Below are 13,893 nucleotides of genomic sequence, written 5' to 3' on the forward strand. Positions count from 1 at the left end.
GACATTATTTGTAGTAACTATAAATATTGGAAATAATCTAAATGCTTATTCATGGAAAACTGGTTGAATATAGTACATCTATATAGCTGAGTACTATTTAATCATAAAGAAGAGTAAGCAAGATTTCTCAGGACTGATATGAACTGGTTTTAAGTGTGGGGCAAGGAAAGTATAAAATGAGTGAAACAACTCTTATTTCATAAAGCAGGGGAGTGCACAAAACCAATGAAAGCATGTCAAAAGAGCATATGAGTTGGTTTGAAGGGGCCTGCACTGGTCAAACTGGGACAATTAGAACATAAAAAGCATAATGATGGTAATGGATTATAATATATTGAATAAGAATCTGTGAATCCATAGTGATAAAAAATGGCGGGGTAAGAGGGGAAATTCCTCAATAATAATACGAATAAACATAGCTGGCCTAATTTGGAACATTCAACATAGTAATTGATTCAGGCAAGTTATCAGTGGGTGCTAAAAGCATTAGGTAGAAGGTCAAGGATATTCACATATTCTGAAAATATCCCACATATTAATTAATTACAGGGAGAATAATTAAGTATTCTTAATTGATGATCTGACATGCATCATTTTAGCCAAATGATCAAATGTTAGCATTACAGTGTGACAAACTGACATGTGCATTGGATGTGATGTTCACATTACCTAATAATCTTGCTCCCCAAAAATATAACCTAAATCTAATCATGAGGAAATTATCCGACAAATCTTTGGACTTTCCAAAAATGTCGATGTAATAGCAAACAAAAGCCAGACAGAGGGATATTGAAGAACTGTAACCAAGAGCATTGGATTCTATATCAAGAAAAAATGAAAGCCATTTTGGGGATAGTTAGGAAAATTTGAATATGGACTGCGTCTTAAATGATGTGTAACACTTAATCAGTGTTATAGTATCCTAGGTGTAATAGTGTATTGGGTTATGAAGAGGATATCCTTGTTCTTTTTTTTATTATTCAAGTTTGTTTGTTTATTTATTTATGAGAGAGACAGAGACATAGGCAGAGGGAGAAGCAGGCTCCCTGCAGGGACCCTGATGCAGGACTTGACCCCAGTACCCTGGGATCATGACCTGAGGCAAAGGCGGGCACCCAACCACTGAGCCACCTAGGTGCCTCAGGATATCCTTGTTCTTAGGAGATACACGTTGGAGTATTTAGGAGAGAAGTGTCATAATTTCTCTACCTTTTTTGCAGGGGGTGGGGCCTGTCTCTTCTAAAATTGTGTGTGTAAGTATGTATATAAGGAGTGAAATAAACAAATATGGAAAGGTACCTGGGTGGCTGAGTTGGTTAAGCATCTGCCTTCAGCTCAAGTTATGGCCTCAGGATCCTGGGATAAAGCCCCGCATCAGGCTCTCTACTCAGTGGGGGAGTCTACTTCTCCTTCTCTCTCCCCCTGTTCATGCTCACTTTCTTTCTCTCTCTCAAATAAATAAATTTTAATCTTAAAAAATTAACGTAGGGGCGCCTGGGTGGCTCAATTGGTTGAGTGTTGGCCTTCAGCTCAGGTCATGATCTTGAGGTCCTGGGATCAAGCCCCATGTCGGACTCCCTGCTTGCTGAGGAGTCTAAATAGTTGATGCATTTAGATGAAGGGCATAAAGTATTCTTTCATCTTTTCATACCCCCAGAAAAGTTTTAAAAAGTGGGCAAAGAACTGATGAGAGAGAACAAGAGTGGGAAAAGAGAAGTTGGAAATAATCAAGTCTTACAAGTTTTTCTGTAAAGGTAGCAGAGAAATGGAGCTGTAGCTTGGGAAGAGGAGGAAAGGATGTAGAGTCACCAGGGTTTTAGTTTTGGATGGGCTATGTTATATAGTATGTTTGTTCTATTGATGATAAGAATGAACCCAATTTGAGGGGGAGGGAAATAGTACTAGAGGAAAGAGAGGATATGGTTTTCATGTCCTTGAATAAGTGAGAAGAGATGGGATCTAGTGGGTGGGAGAGGCTGATTTTAGGCAATGGGCTGTTCATGACTGTTTATCCATGGCAAGGAGAAATATAGAAAATATAGAAGCAGAAGTAGAAGTTTGCTAGATGGTGGTGGTAGAGCATAAGGAAATGCTCTCCTGATTGTTTTTATATTCTCTGTGAACAGAGTTAGAAAATGGAGAGAAGGATGATGATTTGAGGAATAAGAATGAGGTATAAAATAGTCCTCTATAAGAGTGAATAGACTTGTATGATATAGTAGCAGCACTGACAGCCTCCTTGAAGTTAGTAATCATATTGGCATTGTGGGTTTTTCCTTCCTCACTCAACTGCACACATACAAGTATGGAGTAGGTAGATGATTGAATTTAAGCAAGACTGAAGTTTTGCTAGGCAGTATAATGAAGGAAAACCAGGCAAGGGAGTGATTATAATGACTGACCATGGACTCAGGTGGCTAAGAAGGAACGTGAGGTTATGAGATAGGTGAAGGACAGTGAAAATGTTATAAGATCAGTGGGTTTTAGGGCTCAAAATTATCAGTGTTGGAGTACTAGAAGACTTAAACTGAAAAGAGAAAAGGCATTGGTTAGTATAGGATTCGTTGAGATATAATTGAGATTATGAAAGACTATCTTCGGATAAGATCCCCGTTATAATCTTGGGCATGGGTCATTGAAGTAGAATAAAAGACAAAGTCACAGGAGGGGAAGGAAAAAGAAGTGAGTGAGAAGAATTCAAGTTAAAATAGAAGTTTTGGAGAGAGTGCTAGTGAACCAGAAGCTGAAATCTTGAAGAAATGAGAAAATAGATGCTCAGGTTCTATAGATGACTATAACTGTGGCGTAGTGGGAGAAAGGAGGAAAACTGGCCTGGAAGAGAAATGAGGATCTTATTTGTAAAGTGTCCAATTCAGTAGTTTTTAGTGTATTTACAGAGTTGTGCAGCCATCACCACTAATTCCAGAACCATTTCATCACCCCAAAAAGAAATTCCTATCCATTATCAGTCCCATTCCATTCCCTCCTCCCTCCGTTCCCTGGCAACCACTAATCTATATTCTGTCTCTGAATTTGTCTATTCTAGACATTTTGGAATCGTACAATATGTGGCCTTTTTTTGTGATTGACTTCTTTCATTTAGCATGTTTTCAAGATTCATCCATATAGTAGTATGTATCAGTAGTTCATTCATCCTTATTACAGAACAATATTCCATTGTATGATAATACTATACTTTGTTTATCTCTTCATGAGTTGATGAATGGTTAGTTGTATCCACTTTTTTTTTTTAAGATTTTATTTATTTATTCATGAGAGACACAGAGAGAGAGAGAGAGAGGCAGAGACACAGGCAGAGGGAGAAGCAGGCTCCATGCAGGGAGCCTGATGTGGGACTTGATCCCGGGACTCCAGGATCAGGCCCTGGGCTGAAGCCAGGCACTAAACCGCTGAGCCACCCAGGGACCCCCTGTATCCACTTTTTGGCTACTACAAATAATGCTGCTTATGAACATTTGTGTACAAAGTTTTATATAGACCTATATGTGATTTTCAGCTTGCGATGAGGATTTGAAGCCAAATTTTGCATCTCTACAATGCTGCCCACTACAAATCTTCATGCTCTTAAGCATTTAAGCTTTATTCATAGGAGGATAGTAGCAGGTACTGTCAGTGTTCTCTCTATACACTCCCAGATCTCTTTTTCATTATCTTGCACACGGATACCCCCAAAATCCAGCAGATGTGTCTGTTGGAGAGCTGCATCCGGGCTGTTGAACACATTTTGCCTGCTTGCAGATAGAGGCAAACATGCTTAGGAGTTTACATCCCTCCAGCAACAGCCCTTAACCATTGACTGATGAGTTGAGACAAAGATTTTATTTCTCTTCACACTAATTGGGACAACTTTTAGGTCAGACCTACACTGTCTCCCAAATTCCACACAGGATTGAGCCGTAGTTAACCTTTAACATAGCTTCTCCACTAGACTTTAATATCTCACCCTTGCCTTGCTTCCTTTGCCTTCCTGATCTCATTTCCTCAGTATACTAAGGTTTTCTCTTGGGAGCATTCCTACTCCCTTTCACACTGATCTTTGTTTCAGAGTCTGCTTCTGAAGCTATTGTCACACACTTCCAAGACCTTTAGCACATCATGATTAGAAAATTAGAAGGAGATAGGGATGTGTCTGTAGGCAGGCCCACTTAAAACAGCGACAAGAGAAGAACCAGAAGCACTTCAAAAAGCAAACATAAATAACGGAAAAACTAGTCTGGAGCTTAACCTTCATTTCTCAGTAGTCCCTGAAGTCATTACCATGTTCAGTGTAATAATCAGTGTTCACAATCATGATTGAATTACCAAAGAAAATTAAATTTTTATCCAGAAAAAAGAGGCATGTACATGTATAATGCATTTTAGAAAACTTTGCATCAAAATAAATCAGATCTTGAATAAAAATTTCCTCACAACACTTCACTGAAACAACAGTAAAAGGAGATGAAGGGGAACCCTATAATCCCATTAATTAAGAACAGTGATAATGAAAATTTGGAAAGTAGAGAGCTGTAAGTGCCTATTGTAAGATTAGGGATGGTGACCAGCAATGTCCAAGAGGTGAGTTTATTTATATTGCAGAGTTCTAGAAAAACTCCCAAAACAGGTGGCACCAAGCATTTTTCATGACCAGGTACAGATAAATATGGGAGAATTGATTGAAAAGCAATTTAAGAAACTTAGACCTTCTCTATTTTTTTTTTTTTAAGATTTTATTTATTTGAGAGAGGAGTAAAAGAGCACGAGATGAGTGAGGAGCAGAGGGAGAAGTAGGCTGATCCCAGGACTCCAGGATCATGAACTGAGTTGAAGGCAGGCGCTTAACTGACTGAGCCACCCAGGCACTCCAGCCCTTCTTTATTCCAACAGAAGATAGGTGGTAGATTCTTAAGACTAGTTAAATGTGAGGGACTCTGGACTCTGGGACACCATGCCCAGATGAGAAAAAAGATGCCTGTTTTCAGTATATTTTCAATGTAAACTTACATACTGATCACTGAGATTTCTAGCTCCCTTAAGTAGCCAGACTTCCTATATGCACTCTCACCCAGTGCCAGTTCTCTAAGCAGGGTAAGAGTCCTCTCCTTGGAAAACCTGCACAAGTGAAAGGACTAGAGATACCATGATAGGGGAGATATTCCTATCTCATCAATCAGACTTCTGCTCTATTCTGCTCTATCATTCTACAGTGAAACCCACAATGTGACAAGCTCAGTCTATGCACACAGAACATCAAATTATTATTCTTTAGTACTTGACTGCCAAATATGAATGGTCAGTCAAGAATGACCAGACATTTAAGGAAAACAAACCAATGCAAACAGAAAAAAAGCAAAGCAGGAAACACAAAATAGAAAGCAGAAGAACACTTCAAAAAAAAAAAAAAACCATATTCTGACAGTTAAGAGATGTTGCATTTTATAAGACAGGAACAGTAGGCTTTAAAAAAAGGAAAATTCAGAGAAAGAAATTTGGAAAATAAAAAATGAAAGTAGAAATTTAAAATCCAACAGAATAATTAGAACATAGATTTGACAAAATTGCCCAGTATATAGAACAGATGAAAAAGTAGAGGAGAGGGGCTCCTGGCTGTATTCAGTGGAACATGCAACTCTTGATCTCAGGGGTTGTGGGTTCAAGCCCCACACTTGGTATAGAGATTACTTTAAAAAAAAAAAAATCTTTAAAAAAAAAAAGAGAAAAAGTAAAATCAGTCCAGTTGGCCCAACAGTGAACAAATATGGGTTCTAGAAAGAATATGTAGAGAAAAAAGGAAGATAATATTTAGGATATAATACAAAGAAATTTCCCAAATTCAAAGGATATGACTTTCCAGATTGAAAGGGCCCACTAAGCACCCAGTACAAGAAATGGAGAATTTCAGAACACTGATTTAGAGTGAAGATCCTAAAAGCTTCTTAAGTGACAGAACAAGTAACATTCAAAGATTAGAAATCCAAATAGCATCAAACTTCTTCTTTACAACAGTGGAAACTAGAAGACAAGAGCAATACCTTTAACTTTCCGAGAGAAAGCAAGGTCTAACCTAGAATTCTCTGTCCAGGCAAGCTACCAATTAGTTATAAGGCTCCACTTACCAAGGAAATGTTTTAAGTTTGCAAGTCTCAAAATATTTACTTCCCGACTCCACAGCCACTAGAATTGCTAAAATGAAAAAAACTGATAACACCTGACAAGGATCCAGAGCACCTGATACTCTCATACATTGCTGGTAGAGATACAAAATGATAGAACTGCTTTGAAAACAGTTTAACAGTTTCTTAAAAAGTTAAACATATTCTTAACATAGGGCACAATAGTTTAATTCCTAAGTGTTTACCTAAGAGGAATAAAAATATAATCCATGCAAAGACTTATAATGGTCTTTATTCAAAACCACCCAAAACTGGATATATCCAGATATCCATCAAATATCCAAAAATCTACCAACCAGTGAACGGATTAAGAATTATACATGGATTGGGGATCCCTGGGTGGCTCAGCGGGTTTAGCGCCTGCCTTCGTCCCAGGGCGTGATCCTGGAGTCCTGGGATCGAGTCCAGCATCGGGCTCCTTGCATGGAGCTCTGCCTGTGTCTCTGCCTCTGCCTCTGCCTCTGCCTCTCTCTCTCTCTCTCTGTGTCTCTCATGAATAAATAAATAAAATCTTTAATAAATTATAAAAATTATACATGGAATAACATGGCTGAATCTGAAATATATTATGTCAAGTGAAAATAGCCAGATACAAAAGGTACGTAGATTCCATTTGTATGCCATTCTGGGAAAGGCAAACCAATATACGACAGAAATCAGTTGAGTGGTTGCCCTTAGACTAGAAATGAAAGGGGATTGACTATAGAAGGGCACAGGGGAACTTCTTTGGAGTCATGAAAATATTCTGTATCTTTATTGTGGTAGTTGTTCCATGACTGAATGTTTGTCAAAACTCATTGAACTGTATAGTTAATGGGTGAATTTTTCTGGTTGTTAATTAAATCTCAATAAAACTAACATTATTTATTTATTTTGAGAGAGAGAGCATTAGCATGGAGAGAGGCAGAGGGAGGAGGAGAAGCAGACTCCCCGCTGAGCAGCGAGCCCGATGCAGGGCTCCATCCCAGGACCCTGGGATCATGACTTGAGCCAAAGGCAAACACTTAACTGACTGAGCCACCCAGGTGCCCCTTAAAACTAACATTAAAAACAAGTTTAAGGGTGCCTGGGTGGCTCAGTCAGTTGAGCATCCCAACTTTTAGTTTTTGCTTGGTCATGATCTCAGAGTTGTGAGATGGAGCACAGTGTGGGTCTTGGAGCTGGGTGTGGAGCCTGCTTAAGGTTCTCTCTCTGCCCTTCCCCTTGACTTAAAAAACAAACAAAACAACCAAGTTTATTCTTCATCCTGTCTTTCTCAGAAAATGGAGGATACACATCATCAAAACTAATGAGTAGGGGTGCCTAGGTGGCCTTCAGCTCAGGTTATGATCTCAGGGTCCAGGGATCAAGCCCAGCATTGGGCTCCCTGATCAGTGAGGAGTCTGCTTCCCCCTCTTCCTCTGCCCCTCCCCCTACCTGTGTGTGCTCCCCCCACCCCAGGTAAATAAAAAAAAAAATCTTAAAAAAACAAAACTTAAGGGGTAAACAGAAAAAGAGAACATGGGTTCAAGAAACAAAGAATCTAATACAGAAAGGAATTTCCAAGACGAAGGTCAAGTTTTATTTCAAAAAGCCATACAGGAAAACTAGAAAATGCAGCTATACAAAATTGGAAAAAAAAAGAACTCTAGGAGAAATTTATCTTAAAAGGAAAAATTGAAATTGGTAGACTAGTTTGAAGATGAATGGTGATAGGCACACACAAGAAACAACGAACTTAAAAAAATATATATTTTTTAGCTGTAGAGAATATAAGAATTTCTACTACAAGAAAGAGATTTGATCATTGTTCTCTCCTGACTCAGCTACAAATGATATATACAAACTTATGTTAAGTGAAAGCCAAAATTATTATTTTTTAATGGTGAAACAATATTGAGAATAGGGGAGAAAAAATGAAGTGGGGGGTAGGCAGCTGCCCAAATAAAACACATGAGTGAAAGTGATTGCCTCTGGGGAGCAATAATTAGGTAAGGAGTGGGTCAGAAAACTTATTTCCATACTAAACGTTGGGAAAATGTTTTGCATACATTTATATATATACACACATACACACATATATGAACATACATATATATATTCATATACATCTATTTTAATGTTCATTTTTTTATTTATTTAATAGTTTGTTTATTTATTCATGAGAGACACAGAGAGAGGCAGAGGGAGAAGCAGGTTCCTCACAAGGGAGCCTGATGCGGGACTCGATCCCCAGACCGGGATCACGCCGTGAGCCAAAGGCAGATGCTCAAGCTACCCACGTGTCCCTTAATGTTAATTTTTAAAGTTTATATGGCTAAAAGTCATTTAAAGGAATCTTTCTTTTAAAGATGTATTTATATGGGAACATGCAAAGGATGAATCTCAAGGAGGCTCCACCCTTAGCATAGAGCCTAACTTGAGACCCAATCTCAAGACCCCAAGACCTTAACCTGAGCTGAAACGAAGAGTCAGATGCTCAGCCGACTGAGCCACCCAGGTGCTTCAGGAATCTCTTTTATCTGAAAATTTCTGACATGTGAAATAACCCTTCCCCCAGTTATACCAGATATAAAAGGCAACAGTAGATTAAAAATACAGAAGAGGTGTCTTTTTTCCTGAGGTGTAATAGGTAAAAGAGAAGTCCCTGACTAAAAATGATTAGCTCTCTTCACTTACTCTGAGTAAGGTTTGGAGTAGACTGTTAATATCTTTCTTTCAGGTTTTATGTTTTCTTTTTAATAAATAACTTTCCTTAGTTATAAAATTACACATCGTATAAGAATTTTAAGTGGAAATGTACAAAGAATAAAAATAAGACAATAATCCTACCACCTGAAGATGACCTGTTTGTACTCCTTGCCACCTTTACCCTGTTCCATCCTCTGTCTTCTTTTTCTCCTTCTCCTTCTCTTTCTATGTATGTATTTAGTTTTTAAGATTTTATTTTTAAGTAATCTCTACATGCAACGTGGGGCTCAAACTTACAACCCTGAGATTAAGAGTCACATGCTCAACCAACTAAGCCTGCCAGATGCCCCCCCTCTTTTTTTTTTTTTTAATTAAGAAATGTGACATGTATTTTACTAGTGAATAACCACAGGAGCTGTGAAGAAAGATTTGGTGAAGAAAGAGGAATCAATGGAAAAAGAGAGAAGAAAATGGATATAAAACAAAGGAGGGCAGAAAGTAATGAAGGAATAAATCAAAACAAAAACTCTTATTTACTACCTCTAAAACAAAACCAAATTTATTATAAGAAAAAAAGAAAAGAGGAGTCAAGTTCAAGCCCTGATTCTTCAATTAGCAAGAGTGAAACTTTTCCCATCGATGTTGATGTTTGTGGGCAGTTCTGTATCCAGGGATACCATACTACAGGGAGGAAGAAAAGGGTTGTTAACTTCTTCACAGAGAATCATTATTTGGGAATCACAGCAAAGAGGTTTTGGTAAATGGAATACTTTATGAAACAATCTTTCCCCCCAGTTTCTTTAAATATCATCTCCTAAAAGAGATAAAAGTTATAGAAGGCAATTTAGAAGAGTATCTTACTGCAGAGTATCGTTTACGTAATACGCTTCTTGTCAGTCCAAAATGTAATTTTTTTCTGTTCCAGTGTTCCTAGAATTCCATGGGCCTTTGCCATGACAGAAGTATGTGGCATGATTTTGTGCTATATTTGGCTCCTGGTTCTTCTTCTTCACAAACACAGGTACCTCAGTTACGCCATTAAAAGACAAAATATTTTGACTGTCTTGGATAAAGTTCATCACACCTTGTTTCCCCCTTTTGTAGTTTCCTTGTTAATTTCCTTCTTTCTTCATTGTGAAAAATGTTTTGGGTTTGATCAACAAGAAAGTCCCTGTGAAGTAATACCTGCGAATTTAGCAGTATTCTGCAGGCAAAGATCAGAGATGGTGATGTTCAGCCGTGAGCCAACAGCTGACAGTCTAGCCATAACTTTCTTTGGAAACAAATCGGAAATGTCACTTTCTGTTGAAGGATAGAAACTCCTCCAAGGACAGTCTTTGGTCAAGAACAGTATTTGGGTGGAAGAAATTCTCTGCTTGGAGGAGGTCCAGTAGAAAAGGGATTATTTGCACACCATGTACATCTAGTCAGTGTGGTTTAAGATGATACAGGAAATTGTTGTGTGGAGAAAGTGCTTCTTTGGCACTTTCATTAAGAAATATAAAGGAAAGAGTTTTTTTTTTTTATCATTAATAAGTAGTAAGGGGAGGCTTCTTTCCTGTGCTAATGAGGGGAAATTATTTAAGTAAAAAGACATAATGAAAAAATTTCAAGAACTATAAAGTTTGTGGATCTGCTATCTATTGTCTATGGACACTGATGAGGAATAGGTACACTTTCTTGAATTTTTTATCCTTTCTCCTCAACAGGGAATGCTTTCAAGTAAACCAATGAGGGGTTTTAGGTCCTAAGTAGCAGGTATTCCATTGCTTTGAAGGTGAAAAGAAAGGTTGATGATTGCTATTGTTTTGTCAAACTTTTAGGCTGTATAATGCTTCATTCTTTCCCATTTTCCAGAAATATTTTAAACTCTGGATTACTTAAAACTAGAGATGGTTTAAAAACGTATAATATCACTGTTGCTTCCTGGTTTAACTTTGGCTCACAAGAGGCCATGAATTTGAATTTATCTACTCTTCAAGAATGAATTTACCATAGAGGAAACTTTGGTAGATTTAGCAAAGCATAGCAGTGGCCAGTTAAATGCGAGTTTTGGCATTTGATTAGTCAAAGAAAGGCTTCTTTAGGTGTGGCCTTTATACTGCTTTCATTAGAATCACCTGGTTTCTTGTTAAAATGTAGATTCCTAGGCTCCATTCCAGATGTACACACTAAAATTTAAGATCTTTTAACCTGTGTTTTAATACTTTTTTGAGGGATAGAAGAGGATTTTGAAAATGGGTAAAGCATAGTCCCGGTGTTTAAGAATATTATAGTCTGTTTTGGTTTGGAAGTTTTAAAAAATAGTATGACAGTACAAGTGATATCACAATGCAGTTCAAAATTTTTGCTAAAAAAATTTTGCTAGGTATACTTAATATAAAACTTGTATCTAAAAAAACTTAGTATTTTTATAGTTTAAGAGAGATTGGAGAATGTTTAAGATAGCTATTATCAGTAACCAATTTACAAAATTATTAATGAGCAAAAAATTCCCTAGAATCATGTTTAGTTTTACCTCTCATAAAGTAAATAATTTATGAGCAATATATAAATAATAGCACTAATATTAAGCTGAGAGGCAGACTAGGTACTAGTCTTACTTCTTTCTTGCATAATTCCTTTACTTTCTCTTAGCTGTGTTTTCTTTTTTTTTTTTTTTTTTTTAATTTTTATTTATTTATGATAGTCACAGAGAGAGAGAGAGAGGCAGAGACACAGGCAGAGGGAGAAGCAGGCTCCATGCACCGGGAGCCCGACGTGGGATTCGATCCCGGGTCTTCAGGATCGCGCCCTGGGCCAAAGGCAGGCGCCAAACCGCTGTGCCACCCAGGGATCCCTTAGCTGTGTTTTCTTATCAATGAAATGATGCCCTTAAGTCAGTAGTGTTTAACATGGCAGATCCTAACCACATATGTCTATTTAAATTAATGAAAATGAAATAAGTTAAAATTCAGTTCCTTGGATGTATCAGTCACATTTCAAGTGCTCAAGAGCCACATGTGGATACCTTATTGGACAGTGCAGTTACAAGATATTTCCAGCATTGCAAAGTTCTGTTGGACAGGGATGCTTCAGATCTAAGATTTCTCTAAGATTTGTGTCTTCTTCAAAGAGCCTAGTTCTAGTGGTTTTCCTACCTGCTCTCCTTTTAAGTAAACACTTGATGCTTGGAGTTTTGGGGTTTGCTTTCTTCTGATCTTTCTTTCTTTTTGGTCGCTCTGTTCACAGGTCAATACTTCTTCGAAGGCTCTGTAGTCTGATGGGCACTGTATTCTTGCTTCGCTGCTTTACCATGTTTGTGACCTCCCTCTCCGTGCCAGGACAGCACCTGCAGTGTACTGGAAAGGTAGCCTGCTACCTTCTTTATCATTCATTCTTATTCTTGGGGGGTTGATGGCACCATATATATATAGTAGGGCTAAGACTCTACTTTTAATGGTAAAATGTCTTTCAGGGGTGCCTAGGTGGTTCAGTTGGTTAAGTGTCCGACTCTTGATTTCAGCTCAAATCATGATCTCAGGGCTGTGAGACTGAAGCCCCTGCATCAGCCTCATGCGCTGAGCATGGAGCCTGCTTAAGGTTGTCTCTCTCCCTGTCCCTCTCCCTCTGCCTCTCTTTCTAAAGGATGGATGGATGGATGGATGGATGAATAGATAAATAAATAAAATGTTTAAAATGTGCTTTTCAGTATTTTTCATTATCTGTAATAACCTCTAGAAATAATTTGGTAGAAATCTTAAGCCAGAATCTACCTTCCTATTAACATCTGTCCACTGATACTGGTTCTGTGCTGTGGAGCTGTAGAAAACAAGTTTCTTTGAATTACCATTTTTCCCTTTCTCACCATCCTGAGCATCTTTAGTTCCTCATATTGATGTGGAAATGTTGGAATTTGGAGCAAGCAGTCATGAAAGAATTCTTGAGACATCTTCAGTGCAAAAAGATGGTTTTATTAAAGCATAGGGACAAGTCTCATGGGCAGAAAGTGCTATACTGGAGTTGTCACGGGTGACTGATTGATTATATATCTTCAAGTTGAGAGGGGGTTAGGGACTAGTATAATTCTTTAGAGAATTTTGGAAGCAAGGTTTCCAGGACCTTGAGCAGGCTAGCTATTGTCAGGAAAAGGTCATTTATTACTGTCTTGTTAAACCTTAGTCATGAGACCCTTTGGATATATATCAGGGGGCCATTATCTTGGAAGATAACTGCTAACATGTATCTTGGGGAATAGAGATAAAGTTTCCAAAGGAATTTGTATATGTTAAAGGAGAGTTACAGGATCTTGGAGATTAGGATAATGTTAAGCTAAAATTGCCATTGGCCCTTAGCAAAGTATTAATGTTGAGGCAGCTGAGTTCCTAGAGGAAGGTCACTCTGCCTGTCTCAGGGACTTGTCAATGGGCTGTAAGTTGTAAAAAAATTTAATTTTTTTCTTTTGCCATTGTTCTCCACATCAGTATAATATGACTGTGGTCCCTTCAATATCCTTACCGCTCCTTTTTAAAAAGTTTTCCGTTTGACCATATTCCATTTAAAATAAAGTACCCACTATTCTAAACTTGCTGTTTTCTAGGATATACTAAATAATGGCTAATTTATTGTTTTTGTTTTAAACTTTGTAGCTTATTTTGCTATGTTATAGACAATATCTTCTCTTCTGATTATATTGAGAGGGGAGAAGTTATGCAGATGGGAACAAAAAAACAAACACTTTTAGAAACTTGAAAATCACCTGTACTTTATATACAGAATTGGCCTTTAACTCATTAAATTTGGACAAAAGAATTTTATTATTTTACTTTTCTAAGCCTCTGTGCTTTAGTTATGTGTTGCCAAATATTCAAATATATAGCACCTTTGTCGTTATTTTAATATTGTTTGTATAAGTGTTAAACAAAATTGTCAGTTCTATTGTAATAGAAATAGTTGAAATGCCAACAAGGGAAAATTAAGCAGCCAAGGGATCAAGAACTAAAATACAGCCCTGAGCTAAAGGGTGACAAAACTTTCTCCAGGTATTAGGAAACTAACCAGTAAGCAAGAG

At 37.7% G+C, this 13,893-nt stretch overlaps 1 protein-coding gene across 5 annotated transcripts in view; it reads left to right on the forward strand.

Annotated features, from left to right (window-relative positions):
- Positions 1–13,893, forward strand: part of SAMD8 (sterile alpha motif domain containing 8) — a 49,725-nt gene that overhangs the window by 27,140 nt on the left and 8,692 nt on the right. For all 5 annotated transcript variants that reach the window (XM_072823693.1, XM_072823692.1, XM_072823694.1 and 2 more), the window contains 2 exons: positions 9,769–9,864; positions 12,075–12,192. In XM_072823693.1, coding sequence (XP_072679794.1) covers positions 9,769–9,864; positions 12,075–12,192 — 214 coding nt within the window. The remainder of the gene's footprint in view (positions 1–9,768; positions 9,865–12,074; positions 12,193–13,893) is intronic.

The sequence above is a fragment of the Canis lupus genome, chromosome 4 (assembly GCF_048164855.1).
Source record: "Canis lupus baileyi chromosome 4, mCanLup2.hap1, whole genome shotgun sequence".
NCBI lineage: Eukaryota > Metazoa > Chordata > Mammalia > Carnivora > Canidae > Canis > Canis lupus.